At 38.1% G+C, this 26724-nt stretch overlaps 1 protein-coding gene across 14 annotated transcripts in view; it reads right to left on the bottom strand.

The window, feature by feature from the left end:
• Positions 1 to 26724, bottom strand: part of SPEF2 (sperm flagellar 2) — a 206853-nt gene that overhangs the window by 142865 nt on the left and 37264 nt on the right. For all 14 annotated transcript variants that reach the window (XR_004739958.3, XR_004739959.3, XM_078365609.1 and 11 more), the window contains 4 exons: positions 25538 to 25724; positions 21076 to 21264; positions 6374 to 6561; positions 2457 to 2625 (listed from right to left, as the gene is read on the bottom strand). Coding sequence is in view for 12 of the 14 variants with exons in the window: in XM_078365609.1 (XP_078221735.1) it covers positions 2457 to 2625; positions 6374 to 6561; positions 21076 to 21264; positions 25538 to 25724 (733 nt within the window). In the remaining 2 variants the exon portion in view is untranslated. The remainder of the gene's footprint in view (positions 1 to 2456; positions 2626 to 6373; positions 6562 to 21075; positions 21265 to 25537; positions 25725 to 26724) is intronic.

Raw genomic sequence — 26724 nt, forward strand, 5'->3', positions numbered from 1 at the left:
CTAGGAACCTCAGAAAGGTCTGGCTGCTCCATGATGCTGCTCTTGCCTCTTTCCTGGGAGAAAGAACTGTTATTTCTAGCCACTGGGCTAGAGCTTCGTCACATTCAGTCATTCTCATTCTGTAAATAGAGTGTGATGATTTAGGAAATAACATTAAGAAATAAGAGTCAAGATTTTGCCAGCTACATATGACATGTACATAAGCAAATATCTGTTTTAATTGCAATTTCTAGGCACAATAATTAAACATTTTAAGCATAATAACTTATTGTAACAGAACACGGACTTTTAAAAGTACAGACTCAAAACTGAGAACTGTCAGTTCTTTAAAGGTAGATGGTATGAACATCAATTAAGTAGCTAAAAATATAAACTTTTTGAAGATTAGTTTCTGAGTAATACATTTGCTTGAAGAAATAATGTTCATTATAATGTTATTGAACATCATATATAATGAACATTGTTATGTTCAAGCAAATGTACTAATTTCTTGGTAATATATTTACATGAAAAATCTTGAACAAATTTAATAATAACAAATGTGGACAACTGTTTCTTTTAGATAAGCCAGGATGCATTGTCCCTCTGCCTTTTGTAATAGGCTGTTTAAGCCAGATAATATATTTTACAAGTTGAAACATTTATTTTTTACTTGTGTGTAGGAACATTTAGGATAGGTTCTTGAAGAAACAAAAGATTTAAAAATAAAGAATGACAGTATAATATTTACAGTATATCCTAAAACTGTATATGACATATTTTCCATTATAGTGTCAAAGGGAGCTTGTGAAAACACGGTATAAATCCTAAGGTAATTTTCATTTCTAGAAAAATAGCAAAGTCAATACAGAAAATAAAGTGCATTGCTAGACGTTCACAAACTCCTAACAAAAGTTTACAATTTCCTGCAAAATAAATGCATCATCCACTTCAGGATGTGGGTAAGACAAGCAGGTTCTGTGGTAACCATTTCTCATACAAGGAAAATAGCTAGAGAGACAAAAATCTTTGCTAAGCTGCAGCCTACTAGGTCTCCTGATGTGTAAGAACAATAAAAATAGAGACTGAGCTGTTTTAGAAGTAATTTAGAAATAAACATTTGATGAACCAGTAAAGTCTGCCACTGTGAAATGGCTTTTAATTTACAATGGAAACAAATACCTTGACACAGTTTGACACTGTCAAAGCATTTTATGACGTGGCATTATACTTTAGGTTGATGTACTAGGTCTAGTATATTTTACAATCACACAAAATAAATATCCACATATATCTTTTAAGGTTCTAGTCAATCCTTAACAATAATTCTCTTAGTGCTACAAATACAGATTCATTTAATTAAAATATAGTGTACATTTAATTTCTCATAATCTCATGCTATTTCCTTATCTTTTAACCACAAAGTTATCCTCTTACAGTATTTACTTATGAATGTTATTTTGCACTTTTCTTTGTTTATTGTAATGAAGTCATTATTCACTCTTTTTCCACAAACATTTGTTAAGTATTTACTAAATACCAGTGAGTAATTAGGTCAAATCACCTTTTCAAAGATTTTTTTCATGTTGCACTTAGACTTTCCAGGACTCATTCAGTAATTTTTCTAATAAAAAGCCTCACTCATTCCACTGTTGTTGATTCACTCAAAACTTCTATACAAAAGCTATGATTGTTATATTTTTACTTCTAAGGGTGAGATGGGGTGGGATAGGGAGAGTAGGATGGTGAGGAGAGATATGGGTATGTATTATATGCATCCAACGTGAAGCGGACTTGGCTAAGTTTTTAACTCACATTATCTTAAAAAAAGTAGGTATAGTAAATTACCTTTCCATAAATTGAAAAATGGAATCTATTAGCCCTTAAGGAGCTGGTCACCTAAGGTCACACAGTTAGTAGTTGGCAATTCCAGTAATGTAGCTCTAGTCTGTCTAGTCTCAAAAGCTTTACAATAGTTCTTCTAAAAATCACTGTTAGAACCCGATACTTTTTATTTCAATCTTTGAATAAAACATTGTTTGAATAGACGCTATTCATAAAACCCAGACCCCCTCCTCTTTCATTTTGCCTGTAAAAAAATATATTATTTAGATCGATTACAAAAGAAACACTTTTTAACAATGGCTTTTGAAGCAAAAGTAGGGCATACAAAGAAAAATGCTAATAAATAAATGAAAGCATTTTAAAAATTTTGAAATCTCTCAACTCAATTATTAGGCTTGATGTATTCTCAGACCACTTCCCTAAGATTACCAAGAACAACAGATAATAGCTTATGTATGAATAGTTTAAGCAACTAAAAAGTAGTAAAAATAAACAAATTAAAATGAGGGAAAATATAAACAAAACATGCTTATTTTTTATTAGTAGAAATGAAATAAATAATATCACAAAATTAATGCTAAAGGAAAAGGATTTATTATACAGCATTCGAATTACTTCATGTTGGTCGGTACCTTATATTCTTCATAATCATTGGTATCTAGCAAGTCCCTTTTCTCCAGTTCTGTAAGTTGTTCTCTTGAGGGGTTATCAGGTAGTGTCTTAACAGAGGCTTGTTCATATATGGGCTTTCCACTGAAAAACAGTTCCTTCCAATCATGCATCATCTTATATGGAATCAGACTATTGAAAAAAACGGTAGAGTTGGATCAATGGTTAATCAAGTATAGATTTTAAACATTTGTATTTTCATTATATTTATGTAATTAGCTCACTTTCATCAGACAAATAGAATTACTGAAAAATGATCTTAAAGGTTACCATATGTGCAATGATAATGACTCTAATATATATTAGATTTTTCTGTTATGAATTATTTATAAAATGTAAACCTACCGTTCTCTGAAAGTGGCCTTGAAGAGCACTCAGTTTGTTCATTTTACACAGGAGGACACTGATACTAGAGCATTTAAATAATTTCAGTTAAGTTGATATCAAAGCTGAGAACTAAGGAACCTAAGTGTTCTGACTGTGCTATTTTTAGATATGTTAGGCTATGAAACAGTCAATTAAAAAGTTTAAAGAACCAGTGGCATAAAGTAGCATTCATTCTTCAAACCCACTACGTTCCAGACATTTTACTAGCCATTAGAAATATAATAGCAAGTGGAATACCTGGACTTACACAGACTGGGAAAGAAGGGAAAAAATAATTGCATAAATAAACAAAAGTTTTGAATAATAATTATACAATGGGAAAGTATAACAGTATGAGTCAACCTAAGTTGTTGGTTCCAGGAAGGTCTCTTTAAAGAAATGACTGTGAAGCTGAGGCCTAAAGAATTGGAGGCAACAAGGATGGAGTGATGGGAAAACTGTTTCAAGATAAGATGTGGGAAATATCCTGATATGATAATAAGCAGTTGGACTAGAACTTGAAATTACAACTTAAAAAGTAGTATGTTATTCTGATTCATGCTACATGAATGGACCTTGAAGACATTATGCTAAGTGAAATAAGCCAGACACAAAAAGGACGAATATGATATGATTCCACTTATACAAGGTACCTACAAGAGAAATTCAAAGACATAAAGTAGGACAGAGATTATCAGCAGCTGGGGATTGGAAGGGATGGGGAATTATCATTTAATGGTACAGACCTAACAACTTTTCCTGTTTAAAGGGCTGTGTGTTCAAAGGTCTTGAACTCCTAACAAACCTCATATTCAGGTACTTCTCCCTTTTGCTTTCTCCATCACTTATTAGGGCTTTAAAAAGCCTCAAAATTACCTGCTTCCTCCTATTAACCTTTTAATATTCTCCTTCAATATGACTTACTATGACATTTGTAGACATTCTATGACTTCATGATTGCAACCTACTAAAGTAGTCCACGTATTTTGAAAATAATACAGAAGAAAAAACTTTAGCTATCTGACCTTTACCATAAAATTCTTTTCGCATTTAATAATAATGAGGATAGAAACATAAAATGGCGAAAGTAGGATCATTTTTAAAACAGCTTCTCTAATCATACAGAATATCAGTCTCCGTGTTCTTGCCAAGCTTCTCCTTTTCCTCAAGATTCTGACCTTGCCTCTCCCCACCTGATCTGCTAAGGCTCCTGAATAAGTAAATCACCTTCTATGGCTTCTAGAGACCTGAATGCCTTTCTTGTGAACTGACGTTATTAAGATTCCATGTATACTTTTGGGCTAGCAATTCAGTTTTCTCAAAGGATTCAAATTCCATCAGTTTACCCCAGATCAGCCTGATCTGGTAAAGCAATTATTAATTCAAAATAAAACGAGTGAGGAAAAATGCTATTATATCAAAAAAAAAAAGCACTGCTTTAGAAGCAGTACTACACTTTCCATTTTAGAATGAGCCCTTTTGACTTTAAATAACTTGGTCTGAAAATTATAGCTATGTGGTCTGCTTTAGCTTACGTGAAAGGAAAATATCTTGGGCCCTTTCAAGCTGGGAACCACTCAGGGCAAATCTGCCTCCCATCTCTTTAAGTCATCCCTTTGCTCACAGAGATAGATACATATCCTGATTGCTTCTTTGGAAAGACTTATCAGAAACCAGAAGAATGCAGCCATCGGTCTCTCACCTACATGTGGCCGGGTAGCCCCCAGTGGAGGAGCCTTGTTTTGAACCGTCTCCACCTTTCTGGATGGAACTCACGTACTTACTTCTTACATATTGATTGATATCTGGTGTCTCCCTAAAATATATAATACCAACCTGTGGACCTACCACCTTGGGCACATGTTGTCAGGACTTCCTGAGGCTGTCACAGGTGCGTCCTCAACCTTGGCAACCTAAACTTTCTAAGTTAACTAAGACCTGTTTCAAGTTTTCAGGGTTCACACTTAGTAGTATCTATGAATCATTTATCCTACTTCTACGTTATTCTATTGCTATTTAAATATACTTTGACTTTTAAAATTAAACTTTCTATTTTGAAGTAATTGTACACTCACCTTAGGTGTCAGAAATAATATGGACATCCATATACCCTTTACCCAGTATCTCCTAATTGTAATATCTTGCAAAACTACAGTACAATATCACAAGCAGGCTATTAACATTTAAATAGTCAAAATACAGAACTTTCTGTCACCACAGAACCCATCGTGTTGCCCTTTCATAGCCACACTCACTTCCCTCTCACCTCCACCCCATTCTTAGCCCCTGGCAACCACTAATCTGTTCTCCATTTCTATAATTTTGTCATTTTAATAATGTTATATAAATGAAATCATAGAGTATGTAACATTTTGAGATTGGGTTTCTTCCACTCAGCATAAGTATCTGGAGATTCATTCAGGCTGCGACATGTATGGATAGTTTGCTATTTTATATTGCTCAGCAATATTCCATGATATGGACATATCACACTTTATTACCTGTTGAGAGACATCTAGATTGTTATAAGTTTTAAGCTATTACAAATAAAGGTGCTATAAACATTTGTATACAGGAGTTTGTGTAAATTTAAGTCTTAATTTCTCTAGGATAAATGCCCAGAAGTATAATCGCTAAGCTGTGCAGGAGTTGCATATTCAGCTTTTTAAGAAACTGCCCAACTGTTTTCTAGAGGGGCTATACCATTTCACGTTCTCAGCAACAATGAATTAGTGATTTTCTCCAGATCCTTGCCAGTGTTTGGTGTTTTTTTATTTTTTAAATTTAGCCATTCTTACAGATGTGTAATGATATATTATTGGGATTTCAATTTGAATTTCTCTAATGCCTAATGAGGGTGAAATTTTTTTACATATGTATTTGTCATCTGGATATCCTCTTCAGTGAAATGGCTTTTTATGTCTTTTGCCTATTTTTGAACTGGCTTATTTTTTGTTGTTGAGTTTTGAGAGTACTTCATATATTCTAGATATTAGTCTTTTGTTGGATAGGCAGTTTGAAATGTTTTCCCCCATTCTATACATCCTGTCAGCTTTTTCAAAGCAAAAAGTTTAAATTTTGAGGAAGTCCAACTTGTAAAGTTTTATCTTTTGCAGAGCAAACATTTTTTTATTTTAATGTAATCCAACTTGTCAAATTTTCCTTTATGGATCATGCTTTTGGTGTCAAGTCTAAGAATTTGTTGCCTACTCATAGAACCCAAAGATTTTCTCTTATTTTTTCTTCAAAGTTTTATAGTCCTATGCTTTATACTTAAGTCCATGATCCGTGTTGAGTTAATTTTCATAAAAGGTGTGGAAAAAGGCATATATGCATCTTAATAAAGCTAGTCACTGGGTAAATCAAGTCAGTAATCAAGGTCTCCTGGACGCTACCTTTTAGTCTTTTTATGAATCATTTTTGTCTCTCTTTACTTATCAGCCTAGTATCTACTTCACAATCACATCCCTCCTCATTCTCTATCTCTACTATGTTATTATAAAAAAATACTTACTTATTTGTCAACATTCGATAGTCTGCCACTTTAGTGGACAAATCAACTATTTGATCCAAAATTTCTGCACATATTGAATAATGCTTTTTATAACAAGCTTGAGCTCTTTCCACAGCAATCTGCTCATGATATCTCTTTTCTCTAAGGATTTGTTCTTCAAAATCAATCTTGGCTTGTTTTGCCAAAGCCTAAAAAGGCAAAAACATTTTTAAATCACTATAACTGATTCAAATAAAAATAATGTCATCATTTCAATAGTCAAAAGGTCTTTAAGTAGAATGAAATGTATTCTCACACAAGGAAAAAAATTAATCATGAATGAACACTTTCTTCTTAATATATTGGTAGTGAGTATGATGACAAAGACAATATTGGAAATATTCCTACTTTTAGCTTATGCTATCAACAGAGCATAATACAGTGAAGGATGATCTAACTAGGGAAAGCCCAATGTAGATTAATGATGAATTGGATCTTAAGCCTTCAAAAAGAAGTTCTGAGTTCAGTAGTTGCAAATAGTGGAGAGAAACAGGCAAGTCTGTGCCAGACCGTAAGCATAGCTGACCCCTCACTCCCACCTCCAGAGTATCAATGTGGACACATCTGCTATAGCCATTGCCCTTTGTCTTTGAATGGGAGAGTTCTATAATACTGATTTATACCTAGAAAATATTTTAGAAATTCCCTGATTATACTGGCTTGAGAATATAACACATTTGCCAACAAATGTTAAATGTGTTAATTATAAACCCTCTATGGTTACAGGCTTAATAAACTGATGGCAATCATTTGTAAAAACATCTATTTCTGTAGAAATCAATAAAATACTTAGCTTGTCATCATCTATCCTTAGTGTACTATTATTTTGTTTAGAGAATCTTTTCTTCACACAAAGTACAAAGGTTCTACTCAGTCCAGCCAAGCTGAGAGTAACATAAAACTTAATTAGTGGGATTCGAATGACCAAATATCGCTTTTTAGATAGCCATGGCAGCTTCTTGAGAAATTCAGTCACATTGCTAACCTGCTCTAGGAAAAAGACTTGCCTCCTGCAACAACCCAGTGAGTATAAAATGGAAGTAAACTTGGGCTGTGGAGGAGGTATGGTCGAGTTCAAGGCCTAGATTTTATATAGAATTCAAGTTCTGGCTGTGAGAGCTTGGGCAAGTCCTTAGTCTCCTTATGCCTCCGTTTCCTCAAAGTCAGGATATTAATAATACTTAGCATACCCAGAAAAAGTACCAAACCATCTCATCAGAACAAATATCTCCTATTATGATACTATTCATAAATGACTAGATGTGTGACAATGTTGCTGTATAAGGTCCACCGTTTGTTTTGCTATTGCTGGTTTTATTTTGTGTGCTTATTTCATTTTTGTTGGGAAAGGGGTTAAGCTGGATGATCGCTAAGGTCAATTCTGTACATTTGACAGACCTAGGAATTACACCAGAATTTGTTATTGTCGTATCACTCTGTACACCCTGATTTCATGGAGAAAGAGTACAATTTAAGTACAAAACTTTATAGCATGATTCATGAAGGGAAGAATTCAGAGAAAAAAATGAATCTAAGAGAGCAGAAATATCAGACAAGAATTTATGGAGAGAGTGACACAAAAATGGGTCACGAGGCTGGTTTACTACAGTGTCTTTAAAACACATGGAAATATTTAGGATGTGAGGAACCAAAACCTTTAAGGGAATGGTAGAAGGTTCTACCAATAGCATAGCTTTCAATCCTGGTTGTTGCCCCATCTCCTTCTCTCTCTTCCTCCCTTCCCCTCTCCCTCCCTTCCCCAGTCCCCCTCTCCCTCTCTCTATTCCTCTCCCTCCTTTCATTCAGCTGTCTAGTCTTCCTTCTCCTTCTTTTCTACATCTACCATCAATCCTCTGCCAAAGCTGCCACAATTTCCTATCTCATTACAGCTAAGCAGGTTGCAGCCATAAAAAGAGAGGGAGGAAAAGGAAAAAGGAAGTCTGTGGGAGATAGTAAATCTCAGTGGTTATGAGCCTGGACTCTGGAGTCTGATAGAACTGGCCTTGCTCCCTGCTACACCACTGATAAGCTGTGTGAATTTGAGCATTCTAGTCTTCAATTTCCTGATGTGTAAAATGTAAATAAAGATAATATCCACTTATGGTCATTGCAGTAATTATATTATAATGCATGTAACAAACATAGTACAGTGCTTGACTCAAAGTAAAGGCTCAAAAAGTATTAAATATTATTGTAATTAATTATGAATAATAATAGATCAGGAACTGTCTTAATATAGAATAGTTTTTCAATTGCCTCAAAGGAAGAGATTAACAGATTTAATCTAAAAACAAAATAAAAACCCCCAAAAAATTGAAAGCGAAAGAAAAAGACGAAGTTCTCCTTCATCATTTTCTGTCTCCTCTGTCCTTCCTTTTTATTTCTTCCCCTCTCTCATTTTATTTCTTTCCTTCTTTTTCTTTCTTTCTTTGTTTCTTTCTTTTTCCTTCTCTTTCTTTCTCTCTCTCCCTCCCCTTCCCTCCTTCCTTCCCTCCGTCCCTTTTCCCTTCCTTCTTCTTTCTCTTCTCTCTCTCTCTTTCTCCTTCTCTCTCTCTCTCTCTCTTTCTTTCTCTGTCACCCAGAGCTGGAGTGCAATGGCATGATCTTGGCTTATTGCCAACTCTGCCTCCCGGGTTCAAGCAATTCTCTTGTCTCAGCCTCCCAAGTAGCTGGAATTACAGGCATGTGCCATCACACCCAGCTAATTTTTGTATTTTTAGTAGAGATGGAGTTTCACCATGTTCGCCAGGCTGGTCTCAAACTTCTGACCTTGTGCTCCTCCCACTCCAGCCTCCCAAAGTGCTGGGATTATAGGCATGAGCACCTTCCTTCCTTCCTTCCTTCCTTCCTTCCTTCCTTCCTTCCTTCCTTCCCTCCCCCTTTCCTCTTCCCCCTCCCCCATTCTTCTTCTTCACCTTCCTTTCTCTTTCTCTTCACCTTCCTTCCTTCTTTTCTTCCATCCTCCTCCTCTTCTTTTCTCTTTCTTCTTCCTTTCTTTCTTTTCTTCTTTTTCTCTCTTTCTCCTTCCTTCATTTTTCTTTCTCTCTCTCTTTCTCTCCTTCCTTTCTTCCTTGCTCCTCCTCCTCTTCTTCCTTTCTCTCTTTCATTCTTTATCTTTCTCTCTCTCTCTCTTTCTTTCTTTCACAAGAGCAAACATGCTACTGCTCTTATGGACTTTACATGCCAGTGGGATGGGCAAACAAAGAGCCAAACAAATACAGATATAATTACACACTGTGACAAGTGTCAGTAGGGCAAGACCATGGTGTATGGGGCTATATAATAGGGGCCTGACCTAGACAAGAAGGAGCATATGCATGGAGCTTTGAAAACAAGTATTAATTGGGTGATGACACTTGGGAAAGGGGGCAAATTAGAGGAAATGACTTGCTCAAGAATCTGAGAGCAAACCAACATGGCCAGAGCCAGGCAATGAAGAGAAGCAATGAAGCCTCAGAGGGGATTATATGGGGCACCAACAAAGGCCCAGCAGCCTCCCCAAAGGTTCCTGTTCCACTGAGGGGAGAGTGTGGGCTGCGGTAGCTGAGGTCTCAATAGCACTGGGCTTGCACCTGATGACTGTAGTGTTTCTAAGATGGCTTGGCCCTTATAACCTCAGGCATTGTACATTCTCTATGTGCAGAGATGGGCTGAAAGTGTACAACTTAGGGTTGAGTTAAGGAACATAAATACTGTTATATTCTGAAACTCTCCAGTTTTTGGTTGCCAATTCATAACCACCAAAAATGGATGAAGAACCACTGCATTAGTAGTACTGCAGTAGAAACCAGGGGTGGGACAAAGAGGAAGATGGCGCTGTAGGACCAACTCAAGATCACAGCTCCCAGTGAATCCACAGAGGGTGAGTGGATGCCGCATTTCCATACGGATCTTTATTGCCCACAGACCAGGAGATTCCCAGGTGTAACAGCCCCATGGGCCGCCAGCGCGGCAGTTTGGGCCAGCACGGCTGTTTGGGCTGGCGTGGCTGTTTGGACCGGTGTGGCTGTTTGGGCTGAGGTCACAGCACAGCGACACTCCGTACAAAATACACTGGTTTGGTTGCCCTGTTAAACTGGCAATTGGAGATTTCAAAAGGCAGATTAGCACATTCATCTGATTAAATGGGACTTAAACAGAAAGCCAGCCCAGGAGATTCCCAGGCAGCAATGTGGTTTGAGCCAGCGCAGTGGGTCGCTGCATGGGAAATCACACAGATCCCGACGCCCTTGCAGCAGGTGACTGGAATACCTGGGAGAGAGTCAACTGTTCAACTTAAAATTAAAAAAAAGGAGCTCTGAGGCAGGGAGCCAGGTGATCAGGCTCAGTGGGTCCCACCTCCACAAAAACAAACAAAACAGCAATTGGAAATGCTTGGGGTTGAGAGTTTCATGGCAAGGACAGTTGAACCCAGGACAGTGCAGCTCGGTGGGGGGGGAGCATCCGCCACTACAAAGGCACCAACCCCTACGGAGGTACTCTGCCATTCCTGACGCAGCCTGCCATTGCCAAGACAACCCGCCATAACAGAGAGAGCCTGCCACTACAGAGGTGGGCCACCATCACCACTGCAGTTCTAACCACACCCATATAAACAAGACTACAGGGAATTACACACGGCAGCAAGGCGGAGCCCACGGCAACAGGGTGGAGCCCATGGCAACAGGGCGGATCCCACGGCAGCTCATCATAGCCACTACAGGCAGGCAGTGACTAGACTGCCTCCTAGCTGGGCAGGAAAGTGCAACAGATACTCATAAATAAAGCCCTAACTCCCCAGGACAGAGCACCTGGGGAAAAAAAAGGGGGCTTTATGAGTTCTGCTGCAGCAGACTTAAACGTACCTGCCTAGCAGCCCTGAATCAACAACGAGCTCACAGCTCAGCACTATAGCTCCTATAAAGTACAGACTGTCTCCTCAAGGAGCTCCCTGACCCCCGTATATCCAAAGAGTCACCTCACAAAGGACTAATCAGACTGACATTTGGCAGGCATCATTCAGGGACAAAGATAGCAGAAGAAGAATCTGGTAGCAACCCTCACAGTTCCACAGCTGCTACAGGAGTTCCCCAGGCAAGCAGGGCCTGGAGTGGACCTCAGCAGTCCTACAGCAGTAGAGCCAGACTGTTAGAAGGAAAACTAAGAAACAGAAATAATTCATCATCAACAATCTGGACGTCCACTTGGAGACCCAATCGGAAAATCAGCAACCACTCAGATGACAGGTGGATATATCCACAAAGATGGGAAGAAACCAGCAGAAAAAGGAGGAAGACACCCAAAACCAGAACACCTCGCCTCCTACAAAGGACCAAAACTCCTCACTAGCAAGGGAACAAAGCTGGATGGAGAATGAATGTGATGAAATGATGGAATCAGACTTCAGAAGGTGGGTAATAAGAAACTTCCGTGAGCTAAAAGAACATGTTCTAAATCAATGCAAAGAAACTAAGAACGTTGAAAAAAGATTTGAAAAGAGATTTGAGGAAATGATAACAAGAATGGACAACTGAGAGAGGAATATGAGTGAATTGAAGGAGCTGAGAAACACAACAGGAGAACTTCGTGAAGCATGCACAAATTTCAACAGCCTAATTGACCAAGCAGAAGAAAGGATATCAGAAGTCGAAGATCAACTCAATGAAATAAAACGAGAAGCCAAGACTAGAAAAAAAAGTGCAAAAAGGAATGAACAGAGTCTCCAAGCAATGTGGAACTATGTGAAGAGACCTAATCTACGTTTGATAGGTATACTTGAATGTGACGAAGAGAATGATTCCAAGCTTGAAAATACTCTTCAGGATATTATCCAGGAAAATTTCCGCAACCTAGCAAGGCAGGCCAATATCCAAGTACAGGAAATACAGAGAACACCACAAAGATGTACTGCAAGAAGAGCAACCCCAAGGCACATAATCGTCAGATTAGCCAGGGTTGAAATGAAGAAGAAAATGCTAAGGGCAGCCAGAGAGAAAGGTCGGGTCACCCACAAAGCGAAGCCCATCAGACTCACAGCAGATCTCTCGGCAGAAACTCTATAAGCAAGAAGAGAGTGGGGGCCAATATACAACATCCTTAAAGAAAAAAAGTTCAACCCAGAATTTTATATCCAACCAAACTGAGCTTAATAAGTGAAGGAAAAATAAAATCCTTTGCAAACAAGCAAGTACTCAGAGATTTTGTCACCACCAGGCCTGCTTTACAAGAGTTCCTGAAAGAGGCACTACACATAGAAAGGAACTACTAGTACCAGCCATTCCAAAAACACACTAAATGCTAAAGAGCATCAACAAAATGAAGAATCTGCATCAACTAATGGGCAGAACAGCCAGCTAGCATCAAAATGGCAGTATCAAATTCACACATGATAATATTAACCCTAAATGTAAATGGGCTAAATGCACCAATCAAAAGACACAGGCTGGCAAATTGGATAAAAACCAAAACCCATAGGTGTGCTGCATCCAGGAAACCCATCTCACATGCAAGGATACACAAATGCTCAAAATAAAGGGATGGAGGAAGATTTACCAAGCAAATGGAGAGCAAAAACATTAGGAGTTGCAATTCTAGTCTCTGATAAAACAGAATTTAAAGCAACAAAGATCAAAAGAGACAAAGAAGGACATTACATAATGGTCAAAGGATTGATACAACAAGAAGAGCTAACGATCCTAAATATATATGGACCCAATACAGGAGCACCCATATATATAAGGCAAGTTCTTAACGACTTACAAAGAGACCTAGACTCCCACACAATAATAGTGGGAGACTTTAACACTCTACTGTCAATATTAGACAGATCAACCAGACAGAAAATTAACAAGGATATCCAGGGCTTGAACTCAGATCCAGAACAAGCAAACCTGATAGACATCTATAGAACTCTCCACCACAAATCTACAGAATATACATTCTTCTCAGCACCACATCACACCTACTCTAAAACTGACCACATAATTGGAAGTAAAGCACTCCTCAGCAAATGCAAAACAACTGAAATCATAACAGTCTCGCAGACCATAGTGCAATCAAGTTAGAACTCAGAATTCAGAAACTAACCCAGAACCGCACAGCTTCATGGAAACTGAACAACTGGCTCTTGAATGTTGATTGGATAAACAATGAAATGAAGGCAGAAATAAAGAAGTTCTTCGAAACCAATGAGAACGAAGACACAACAAACCAGAATCTCTGGGACACATTTAAAGCGGTCTCTAGAGGAAAATATATATCAGTAAGTGCCCACATGAGAAGAATGGAGAGATCCAAAATTGACACCCTATCATGAAAATTGAAAGAGCTAGAGAAGATCAAAAAACCTCAAAACCTAGCAGATACAAAAAATAACTAAGATCAGAGAAGAACTGAAGAAGATACAGACACGAAAAACCCTTCAAATAATCAATAAATCCAAGAGCTGGTTTTTTGAAAAGATCAACAAAATAGACCACTAGCCATACTGATAAAAAAGAAAAGAGAGAATAACCAAATAGATGCAATAAAAAACGATAAAGGGGAAACCACCACAGAATCCACAGAAATTCAAACAATCATCAGAAAATATTACAAACAACTCTATGCACATAAACTAGTAAACCTGGAAGAAATGGATAAATTCCTGGACATTTATGTCCTCGCAAGTCTAAACCAGGAGAAAGCCGAAACTATGAACAGACTGATAACAGGGTCTGAAGTTGAGGCAGCAATTAAGAGCCTACCACACAAAAAAAGCCCAGGTCCAGATGGGTTCACAGCCAAATTCTACCAGACACACAAAGATGAGCTGGTACCATTCCTTCTGAAACTATTCCAAAAAGAGGTAATCCTTTGGGATTTATGAATCCTCCAAATCATTTTATGAGACCAACATCATCCTGATACCAAAATACAGCAGAGACTCAACAAGAAAAAAAAACTTCAGGCCAATATCCATGATGAACATAGATGCAAAAATCTTCAATAAAATACTGGGAAGCCAATTGCAACAGCATATCAAAAGGCTTAACCATCACGATCAAGTAGGATTCATCCCGGGGATGCAAGGCTGGTTCAACATACTCAAGTCTATAAACGTAATTCACCACATAAACAGAACCAAACACAAAAACCACATGATGATCTCTATTGATGCAGAGAAGGCCTTTGACAAAATTCAACAGCCCTTTATGCTAAAAACCCTCAATAAACTTGGTATTGATAGAACGTATCTCAAAATAATAAAAGCTATTTACGACAAACCAACAGCCAATATCATACTGAATGGGCAAAAACTGGAAGCATTCCCTTTGAAATCTGGCACTAGACAAGGATGCCCTCTCTCACCACTCCTATTCAATATAGTACTGAAAATTCTAGCCAGAGAAATCATGCAAGAAAATAAATAAAGGGTATTCAAATAGGAAAGGAGGAAGCCAAATTGTCTCTATTTGCAGATGACATGATGGTATATCTAGAAGGCCCCATCGTCTCAGCCCCAAAACTCCTGAAACTGATAAGCAACTTCAGCAAAGTCTCAGGATATAAAATCAATGTGCAAAAATCACAAGCATTCCTATACACCAATAACAGACTTAAAGAGAGCCAAATCAAGAACGAACTGCCATTCACAATCGCTACAAAGAGAATAAAATACTTAGGAATACAACTTACAAGGAACGTAAGGGACCTCTTCAAGGAGAACTACAAACCACTGCTCAACGAAGTAAGAGAGGACACAAACAGATGGAGAAACATTCCATGTTCATGGTTAGGAAGAATCAATATCGTGAAAATGGCCATACTGCTGAAAGTAATTTACAGACTCAATGCTATCCCCATCAAGCTACCATTGATTTTCTTCACAGAACTGGAAAAAAACACCTTGAACTTCATATGGAACCAAAAGAGAGCCTGCATAGCCAAGTCAATTCTAAGCAAAAAGAACACAGCAGGAGGCATCACACTACTGGACTTCAAACTATACCACAAGGTTACAGTAATCAAAACAGCATGGTACTGGTACCAAAACAGAGATATAGACCAATGGAACAGAACAGAGGCATCCGAGGCAATACAACATATCTCCAACCATACAATCTTTGATAAACATGACAAAAACAAGCAATGGGGAAAGGACTCCCTGTTTAATAAATGGTATTGGGAAAACTGGCTAGCTATGTGCAGATAGCAGAAACTGGACCCCTTCCTGACACCTTACACTAACATGAACTCCAGATGGATTAAAGACTTAAACATAAGACCTGGCACCATAAAAACCCTAGAAGAAAATCTAGGCAAAACCATTCAGGACATAGGAGTAGGCAAGGACTTCATGAGCATAACACCAAAAGCATTGGCAGCAAAAGCCAAAATACACAAATGGGACCTAATGAAACTCCACAGCCTCTGCATGGCAAAAGAAACAGTCACTAGAGTGAATCGGCAACCAACAGAATGGGAAAATATTTTTGCAGTTTACTCATCTGACAAAGGGCTGATATCCAGAATTTACAAAGAACTAAAACAGATTTACAAGAAAAAAACAAACAATCCCATTCAAAATGGGCAAAGGATGTGAACAGACACTTTACAAAAGAAGACATACATGAGGCCAACAAACATATGAAAAAATGCTCATCATCACTGGTCATTAGAGAGATGCAATTCAAAACCACATTGAGATACCATCTCATGCCAGTTAGAATGGTGATCATTAAAAAATCTGGAGACAACAGATGCTGGAGAGGATGTGGAGAAATAGGAACATTTTTACACTGCTGGTGGGAGTGTAAATTAGTTCAACCATTGTGGAAGACAGTGTGGCGATTCCTCAAGGACCCAGAAATAGAAATTCCACTTGACCCAGCAATCCCATTACTGGGTATATATCCAAAGGACTACAAATCAGTCTACTATAAGGACACATGCACACGAATGTTCATTGCAACACTGTTTACAATAGCAAAGACCTGGAACCAACCCAAATGGCCATCGACGATAACCTGGACTGGGAAAATGTGGCACATATACACCATGGAATATTATGCAGCAATCAAAAATGATGAGTTTGTGTCCTTTGTAGGGACATGGATGAATCTGGAGAACATCATCCTCAGCAAACTGAGACAAGAACAGAAAATGGAATACTACATATTCTCACTCATAGGCAGGTGATGAATAATAAGAATACATGGACACAGGGAAGGGCGCACTACACACTGTGGTCTATTGGGGGGAATGGGGAGGGACAGCAGAGGTGGGGAGCTAGGGAGGGATAGCCTGGGGACAAATGCCAAATGTGGGTGAAGGGGAGGAAGGCAGCAAAACACACTGCCACCTGTGTATCTATGTAACTATCTTGCATGTTCTGCACATGTACCCCAAAACCTAAAATGCAGTTAAAAAAAAAAAAAGAAACCAGGGATGGTACTGTAGAGATGGAGAAAAATGGACATGATGAAGAGAATTGTAATGCATGAAAATGATAGCACTTAGTGGGTGTTTTGGGTATGCAAGAATAAGAATGAAACAGCTAACAGGTGGGCCCTGAAATTTCAGGCTTGTACAATTGGATACATAATGATGCCATTTCTTGTGCTATGGAACATTGAAAAAGACTAGCTTCATAGAAAAGGTCATAAATTTGGCTTGGAACACGTTGAGTTTGAAGTGTCCCTGAGACATAGGACCACAGATGTCAAGGAATACTAAAACTATGGACCTTCGTCTTGGAGGGCAGAGGCATAACTCCATGAGTTATTTGTCTATTGCAGCGAAGGCACCACCATGGTTGTGGATGTGGTTGTCTGAGAAATAACATAGAAAAGAATATAAGGAAGCCTACGATAAAACTTTGAGGAATATGTTAATAAATGTTTTGATATAAGAGAACAATGAGCCAGCAAAGACAATGACCTTGCTCCTGAGAAGGCACAGCCAAAGAAGTAGGAAAACAATCAGTATTTTCCACAGCAATACTTAATAGAAAGTGGCCATGGAATAGCTAATCAATACAATTAAATAAGTAATACAAGTATTATTAACAGTCTGTGAGCATAGTTAAAAAAACCTTAAAGACCTTAATAGACTTAAAAATACATTTAGAACACTCCACCTTCTCCCACTCACAAATAATAATAAAAATTATAAGAACAATAAAAACTAAGAACAAAGCTGGAAGCATCACGCTACCTGACTTCAAACTACACTACACTATATGGGGCTACAGTAACCAAAACACAAAAACAGACACATAGACCAATGGAACAGAATAGAGAATCCAGAAATAAGACCACAAACCTCCAGCCATCAGATCTTCAAGACACCTGACAAACACAAGCAGTGGGGAAAGGATTCCCTGTTTGATAGATGGTTCTGGGATAACTGAATAGCCATATGCAGAAGACTGAAACTGGATGCCTTGCTTACACCATATACAAAAATTAACTTAAGATGAATTAAAGACTTAAACGTAAAACCCAAAGCTATAAAAATCCTGGAAGACAACCTAGGTAACAGCATTCAGGACATAAGCACAGGCAAAGATTTCATGATAAAGACGCCAAAAGCAATTGCAACAAAAGCAAAAATTGACAAATGGGATCTAATTAAACTAAAGAGCTTCTGCACAGCAAAGGAAATGGTCAACAGAGTGAACAGACAATCTACAGACTGGGAGAAAATTTTTACAAACTATGCATATGATGAAGGTCTAATATCAACATCTATAATGAACTTAAACAAATTTACAAGAGAAAAACAAACAATCCCATTAGAAAGTGGGCAAATGACATGACCAGACACTTTTCAAAAGAAGACATACAAGCTGCTAACAAACATGAAAAAATGCTCAACATCACTCATCATTATATGAATCCAAATCAAAACCACAATGAGATACCTTCCTTCATACCAGTCAGAATGGTTATTATCAAAAAGTCAAAAAACAACAGATGCTGGCCAGGTTGTTGAGAAAAACGAACAGTTTTACACTGTAGATGGAAGTGTAAATTAGTTCAACCATTGTGGAGGACAGTGTGGCAATTCCTCAGAGATCTGGAGGCAGAAATATCATTCAACCCAGCAATCCCATTACTGAGTATATACCCAAAGGAATATGAATCATTCTATTTTAAAGACACATGAATGCCTACATTCATTATAGCACTATTCACAATAGCAAAGACATGGAATCCAGCTAAATGCCCATCAATGATAGACTGAATAAAGAAAATGTGATATACATACACCATGTAATACTATGCAGCCACAAAAAAGAATGAGATCATGTCCTTTGCAGGGACATGAATGGATCTGGAGACCATTATCCTTAGCAAATTTATGCAGGAATAGAAAACCAAATACTGTATGTTTTCACTCATAAGTGGGAGAGAAATGATGAGAACACATGGACACACAGAGGGGAACAACACAAACTGAGAGCTTTCAGAGGATGGAGGGTGGGAGGAGAGAGGATCAGGCAAAATAATTAATGGGTACTAGGCTTAGTATCTGGGTGATCAAATAATGTGTACAACAAACCCCCATGACACACATTTACCTATGTAACAAACCTGCACTTATACCCCTGAACACAAAAGTTAAACAAATATATATGTATACCAAAAAAAAAAAATCCTCCTTCTTCACATAAAAGAAGTAGTAGAATAATAATGTAGAGAATAAAATGGATTTTGTTTAGTTAATAAAGGATACTGGACAGAAGAGGTGACTGTTAATGTGGCAAATCAAATTCAACATATATTGCTTTATTTATTCAGCTCCTACTTATGTACTAGCCACTGCTGGTGGAGGAGTTGATAAGTTCAACATGTATGGATGAAAGCCATAAAATCCAACCATCTCTATGGGATAGGTGCCAAGGAAGTAGATATGTCCGTTGTTGGAAAGGTAATCATGTGAGAGTAATAAATATATTTTTTTCAGGTGCTTTGGAACCTCACAATTTAGGTCTCTGAGGCTTTAGCAGGTCCAACTGTTCCAGTACTCTGAAGTTAATTTAATCCCAGTTGAAGAAAGAATAGGTGATCCTTAACATCCTGAGACCAGTGCAGCTAAACATACTTTGCTATTTAGCTGAGCTTGTGAAATAAATATATGTTTTAAATAGGTACTTAGAAAGATAAACACATCATTTCTAATGTAAGCAAATGTCACTCTAATCTAGTCAAGTCTACTTTTGCCAAAGAAGAGAGACATGAAACAATCATCCAGATAACTCAGCTCTTGATGCCAAAGAAGACATTGAGGTCAGCATTCATTCAGCTCAAATTCATGGGGAATGGCTCCCTCTCCCATTCCATACCTGCCATTTAGGCTATGCCTGTTCCACAAAGGTAAAAGCAACACTTTCCTCACTGCAAAATATGCTACTGTCCAAATGATATTTCTAAAAATTGCATAATTTTGGCAAGAGCTATATTGCACTTTCATGGGGTACCACAGTGGAAGCTATGAAGCTAGTAAATAAAGCACGACCCTCCTGTTTTCTATAAGGATTCTCTTCTGTCCAGTCTGGTTTTGTGAATATTTTATGACAGTAAAGATAGGCTACCTAAAATGCCGCTCACATGAGTTCTCTTCAATCAAATGTGGACTAATGGATTAAATAAATCTAAAAGCTCCCCAATAGGAAGTAGATAAGAAGTAATCCATATTCTCCTTTAATGAAATCCATCAATTTTTGTTACTAGAACCCACATATACATAACGCTTGGGACAAAAATAACCTATTAAATAATTAAAAGATTGGATATTTTGATTTCCAGACCTATAAAAGGGCCAAGACACAATGATACCATAGTAGCCAAGAGTACAGCTAGATCTAGCAGCCTGATCTGAGTTTCTGTATACAATTCTCAAGTACGGTGCACCAGAGTACCCTAGACAAAGGACTTATTCTCTTCTGAAGAAGAAATAGCACAAATGCGCCTGAGAAATCTCTTTTTGTTCAGAAGTCAAGGATTTGTTGACTAAAGACTAATGGTGTCTAGTTGAAAGGAAATAGCTTAAAAGTTATCTCATTGCCTGAGGATATTCACCTAGAAAAACCAATAGCAATGCCTATCCTAGTAAACACAGTGAACTTTTAAACAACAAAAAAAAGTATCTAGAAAAAAAAAGTAATGACTCAAGGAAATGAAAGTTAGATGATCACCATTCTTTTTGACAGAACACTTTAGAAAACAGAGTGACATACTTAAGATATTCAAGGAAACAAAGTGTGAACTAACCGTATTATACACAGCAAAACTTACAAGCAAGTATAAAAGGCACACACTGTTACCAATATATAAGAACTCAGGAAATATGGTTCCATGAGCCCTTCCTGGGAAGTCTATTAGAGAGGGAGCTTCAGACAATCAAAATGACTAGCGAGACATGGACATAAGGGTTAGTGGTGAGCATTAAGTAATTAACTAATGAAGTAGAGTTAAGTACTTCACTTCTTTGAGCCTTGTAGAATCAAGGCTAAAGGAAGACAATATCGTACTATGTAGTGGCTATATGCCCTGTTGATGGAGTTACACAAAAATAAAAATAGGCAGATAACAGGCTGATCATGTAAAAAAATCAACTCTTATTAGATGATTGGCAACAAAGGATAGCTTTGTTTACCATCACTTGATAGAAAGATTTCTAAGGCAGATAGTATTTACCGCTTCTCGATCAAGAGCATCCTGGAAGTCTTTCTGTCGTCTTTCCTCGTGTTGTTTTTCTCTGAAAATTCTGTTTTGCCATAAAACTTCCTTTTCATGTCGAACATGCATGAGCTGCACAGCAATCCTGCGCTCCTGCTGGGACTGCCGCATCAGTCGGTTAATCAGCTGTTCCTCCCGATAAGCCTCCTGAAAACACCAGGGGAAGAGCCAATTATTTGTTAAAGTGATGTCCAAATTCCCCACTGGGCTATGAAGCCTATACATAAACAATGTACAAAAGCATAATGTTCATCTAAATCAATTTCTGTCATTTGACTTAATTTGAACATAGCAAAAAAATCAAGTTATGAAATGAGAATTTCCAACAAAAGTTGGTGTTCTGAAATGTTATGATTTTGCAACTCACAAGCACTTTAAATAAATTATTACTTCATTCAAAATATTATTAAAAATAAATTAGGTGATTTTTTTCAAGGTTTTAAAAACAGGTGAACAGCTAATGGATACTAGACTTAATATCTGGGTGATGAAATAACCTGTACAACAAACTCCCATAACATAAGTTTATCTATACAACAAACCTGCACATGTACCCCTGAATTTAAAATAAAAGTTAAACAAAAATAAGTGCTGTAAATCTAAATTTAAAAGCATGTTTTCAGAAGTTTAGGATTATGTTACACACATTTTAACATTGCTACTAGTTGTAAATAAATGCAGCTGTTGTCAGCTGAAGATTGCAGATCTGATTAGTTACCAGTGCAATATCAATGTGAGGAAAAGCTATTAATAAAAACTGACAGAATACAAAGCCTGGATAAGAGGCTGGGGGAAATGACCTACTGCTTATCTTAAAAATCTGAATGGTGATAATCTGAAACAGAAACTAGGTGTATTCTTGGCTGTTTGAAGAGAATAGAAGGGTGACCAGTACATGAACAGTAGAAAAAAACATTAAACTGGGAATCAAAGAACCTGGTCGTCATAATAAGCTGGGTGGCCTTGGGCAATTAACTCAGTTTCTTGGGCCTATTTCTTGTCAGGTAAAATGATGGGTTTAGATAGAAGATGATATCCAAGCCTTATCAAGCTCTCTCACTCTTTCAAAACAGAGACATCATGTGGAAAGAGGACGTATCTATAGTACTCCGTAGGGAAGACATAGAAAACTATCTAGACACTGGAGGAACTTACTCTGGTCTACAACCACCGCCTAATTTTCCAAAGATGCCTGAGCAGCTCTATAGAGGAATAGGGCTCTGCAGGAAAGACCTAAGAGCTAAGAATTCAAGGGTCTTCTAGTTAGGAAGTGAGGGAAGGGCCTGGTGTTCAAATGCCAGTTCCAAAGAAATAGCATAGAAAAGATTCTTAGAAGGCAGAGGTGGTTGACTTGGAGTAAATCTTAACTAGACAAGATACTAGCCAAATGACGACAGAACCAGGTAGGAGCCAAATGTTCCCAGTTTGAATATCTCCACTTAAATGTCTATGAAGTACTTCAACGCAACAAGTCCAAAATTAAATACACTAACTCCCCTTCAGACCTGGTCCTCTCCCCACATTTCCTCAACTCAGTTGATGATACTACAATAATCTACTCTGTGATCTAAGACATTAGAGCCACCCTGAGTTCATTCCCCTTAATCACTCCTAATACTCAATTGTTCAGGAAGTAGTCTATTGTACCTCCTAGGTACGTTTTTAAGTCACCCCTCGTTCCATTCCATACCCACTGACACCAACCCATCTTGAACAACTTCAGGACCTCTCTACCAAACCTTCCCTTACCATTCCTACTCTCAAAACCTATCCTCTAAAAAGTCAAACTGATTTTTCTAACTTTAAATTTCATCATTTAGTTGTATAATTCCACATATTTATGAATCAGCAGGCAAGATATTAACTTGAGCACAGGTCTCTGGCTCTCTCTTCACCACCCAAACCAAAACAGGAATACTTAAATTCCAGGGGGAAACTGGAACAACTTGAAAGCTAGGGAAGATATTTTGAGGCATTTCTAATAGATTAAGTGGAAATGGCATCAGAAGAAAACATCCAGGGTTGACATGGGATTTATGTACGTCATGCTTGTGAAAAGCAGCAGGTAATGGAAGCAGAGGAATTCCTAGCCCTAACATATATCATTTTTTCTTTGGAGGAGAGGAAAATTGATGGAAAAACCAGCCATTGCGCACATGAGAATTTTCCATTCCATGACTGTGAACCAACATCTCTTGTGTCAGCAGCACAGAAGCCTGGGCTCACTAGATTCCATGGAAAGCAGGTGGTGAATGGAGGGAATGCAGCAAATGCTTCAGGCCTGGTTCTAGGAACAGCAGCTTCCCCACACACCGAAAAGTAGCAGCACAAGAGGAGATTTCTGTGATGGAAATATAGAGTCCCGACTCTTTTTTAAGTCCCTTAGGTTGCTGGATTTCCGAACTAGTAAATATATCTCCAACTCTAGGTTTGAAAATTCAGTGTTAATAATATCCTAGTGAAAAGTGAGGAAATACAGAAAGAATTCATTTACTCCATTTTCCAGGCAAACACAAGGCCTAGATTATAAGTAGAAAACTAGTGAGAAAAAAACTTGCAGCCAACACGCAAGCACTTTGGAACATAGATAGAAGTGTGTCCAAAATTTCATTGCCAGGTAATGAAACTTGAAATGGGTAGTTATTTTAAAATCAACTTTTCAATTATCTAGTTTTCATAATTTGAAATTCTTCTAATTAAAAGAGATGACGAAACTGACTGAGTAAAGATATAATTTGAAGAGATCTGAATTTGAAGAAATAACTTTCTAGCGCAGAGTTGTCCAGAGCTATTTTTTGAGCTTTCACTAAGAAAGGAGTGGAATCCGTTAATAAACTTCATTTCTTCATATTAATATGAAGCTTTTATTTCTTTTCAGTGAACAAGCAGACCAGACATGGGTAGATGAGTAAAAGCATCTTCAAATGTTCTTTTTAGATATACATATTTGTCCTATTTATATTCACAGCTGAAATCACCATCCACCCCAACTTTGTCCATACCTCTGTAAATTACACCTCCATCCATCCAGGTGCACAACCTAGAAATCCAGCTTTTCATCCCACTTTTTCACTGTTCCATGTCTAACGAATCATTAAGTCCTATTGATTTTACTTCCAAAATCACTCTTAAAGCCACTTCTCTCAATCCCTATTGCCACTAAACTAAATTTAAATCAGGATAATCTCTTACTCAAATTACAGCAACCACGAACTTGGATTGCCCTTCTGTAATCTAGTCTCCAAACTAAAGCCAGAGTGATCTTTCTAAAGGCAAGTCTGACCTGATCACTCTTATGCCCCTTAGCATTCAAACATGTAATCACAAAATCGATTTCTTTCTATGTATCTTACAAAGCTCATCATAATTTGGCCTCTGGTGACTCCTGCCAGATGACGTGACTTTCAGTTAGCTAAAAGGTCTGATCTTTCCATGTGATAGTCTCTGCCTGGAAACATACTTCACCTTCCACCATTTCAGCCTCTCCTGGAAACTGCCCCTCACCCCTACCCCACCACAACCACCTCACCTTCAATTAGCTCACTCCTGACCCTTATCCATGCTTCTGCTATTGTCCTCCAGATGCTGTCTCCTGAAGCAAGCCAGATGGACTTCTCCTAAGTGTCACTCCCCCCAAACCCCCTTTCACCTGCATAGCACTTTTGCACTCCAATGTACTGGCTGTTTGTAGATGCTCCTCTAAACAGAAAGCTCTGGGAGATTGGCATCTTGTTATTCTTGCTCTCTGTTATATCTCTGAGCCTATCACAAGTACTTAAAGCATAGACATTCAATAAATATGTGTTCAGTGTAAGAAATGATCAGTGATCTTCGAGCTGTAGTGGCATCAGGATCACCTAGAGAGCCTGTAAGCACAGATCACTGGGCCCCACCCCCAGCGTTTCAGGTCCAGTCTGGGGTGGGGACCAATAATCTGTATTCCTAAAAGTCCCAGGCAATGCTGTGGCTGCTCACCCAGTAATCACACTTTAAGAACCACTGGAATAGACTGGTGAACAAAAGGAGAGGAAGAACAACTTTTTTTCCATGTTGTTTTCATTCATTCCCCTTTTCTACTAAAAGTAACAACAGAGTACACATGGCAGATACAGATTTTACGTTCCTTTTAATATATTTCTTATTATGGTAAAATATACATAACATAAACTTTACCATTTTAAAGTGTAGATTTGTCTTAAGTACATTCACAATGTTGTATAACCATCACCAGATTTTAGATTCTTTATTAAATAGGCAAGTTTTTTTCTAGTGTATTTACTGTTATGATGTGAGGATGTGAAAATGACATTTGATGAAGAGCAGCAGACAATACATATATAAACTACATATTATGTATACAGAAGACTACATTTTGTAGCATTCCCAGCACTATTACTTAACCTTCATCTAAATATCTTACCTCTTGTGCTTCGTGGGCTATTAACTGGTCCATTAACAATTTCCGTCGTCTTTTCTCCCTTTGCTCTCGTGCAAAAGCATCTTCTTCGAGGCGTTTCTGGATTTTTTTAATGTACTCATCATCCGAGTAAGTATTTAACAAATCAGTAGTTGTGTGGCCTGCTGTATCTAAAGAAGTCTTGGATGCACTGAGAATAATAGTTTTTATTTTAGATTTTTAAAAAATAATGTGATTCCATGCCACTATCTATGACTATGGAGAAAGACCTCAAGAGAGGGATCCTTTGAGTTCACTGTTAATTTATTAACACAAGCACTGAAGCAAATATTTGAAATCAGTGTGATACCCTTAGCTTATCAACAGATCCCATTTGCTTCACCCCATTTTATAAACTCTCTTTCTGTGAGGTCCTTAGCATCAGCGTTTTTTTTTTTTTTTTTTTTTGAGACAAGTTTGCTCTTGTTGCCCAGGCTGGAGTGCAATGGTGCAATCTCGGCTCACTGCAAACTTCACCTCCTGGTTCAAGCAATTATCCTGCCTCAACCTCCCAAGTAGCTGAGATTACAGGCACGTACCACCATGCCCGGCTGATTTTGTATTTTTAGTAGAGACAAGGTTTTACCATATTGGCCAGTCTGGCCTCCAACTCCTGACCTCAGGTGATCCACCCGCCTCGGCCTCCCAAAGTGCTGGGATTATAGGCGTGAGTCACTGCACCAGCCTGCTCTTTCACTTTTTATGATTTTCAGTCTACCCAGAGATCCTGGATTTCTTTTCCTCTTGTTCCTGTTGGCTCTGGGCCTCTGGCCTCCTCTGTTTTGAATCAACAGTAGGCAAACTGTTGATAACCCAAGTGTCAGGGAAGGCAGAGCTCTCTAACAGCAGACCAGGCACACTAATGCCAGGTCACTAGAGAGTACTTCTACATACAGATGTTTCCATCTACTACACTCTTCCATCACCTATGAAAGTACAAGTTACTCTATGAACTCCCAGATGAATTTCTAAGAGCTTAGAATAGTGGCTGAACTCTTATTGAAAACACAGCAGTTGAAAGTTGTCTTGCTTATCATGCCACACACATAATCACAGGTCTAACTGGCTTCTTACCCATGTCCTAGAGACTCAACTGAGAAGACTCAACTGAGAGCTCTTGTCGTATCTCATGTCCACAACGTAAAGGATCA

This window comes from Callithrix jacchus, chromosome 2 (assembly GCF_049354715.1).
Source record: "Callithrix jacchus isolate 240 chromosome 2, calJac240_pri, whole genome shotgun sequence".
Taxonomy (NCBI): domain Eukaryota; kingdom Metazoa; phylum Chordata; class Mammalia; order Primates; family Cebidae; genus Callithrix; species Callithrix jacchus.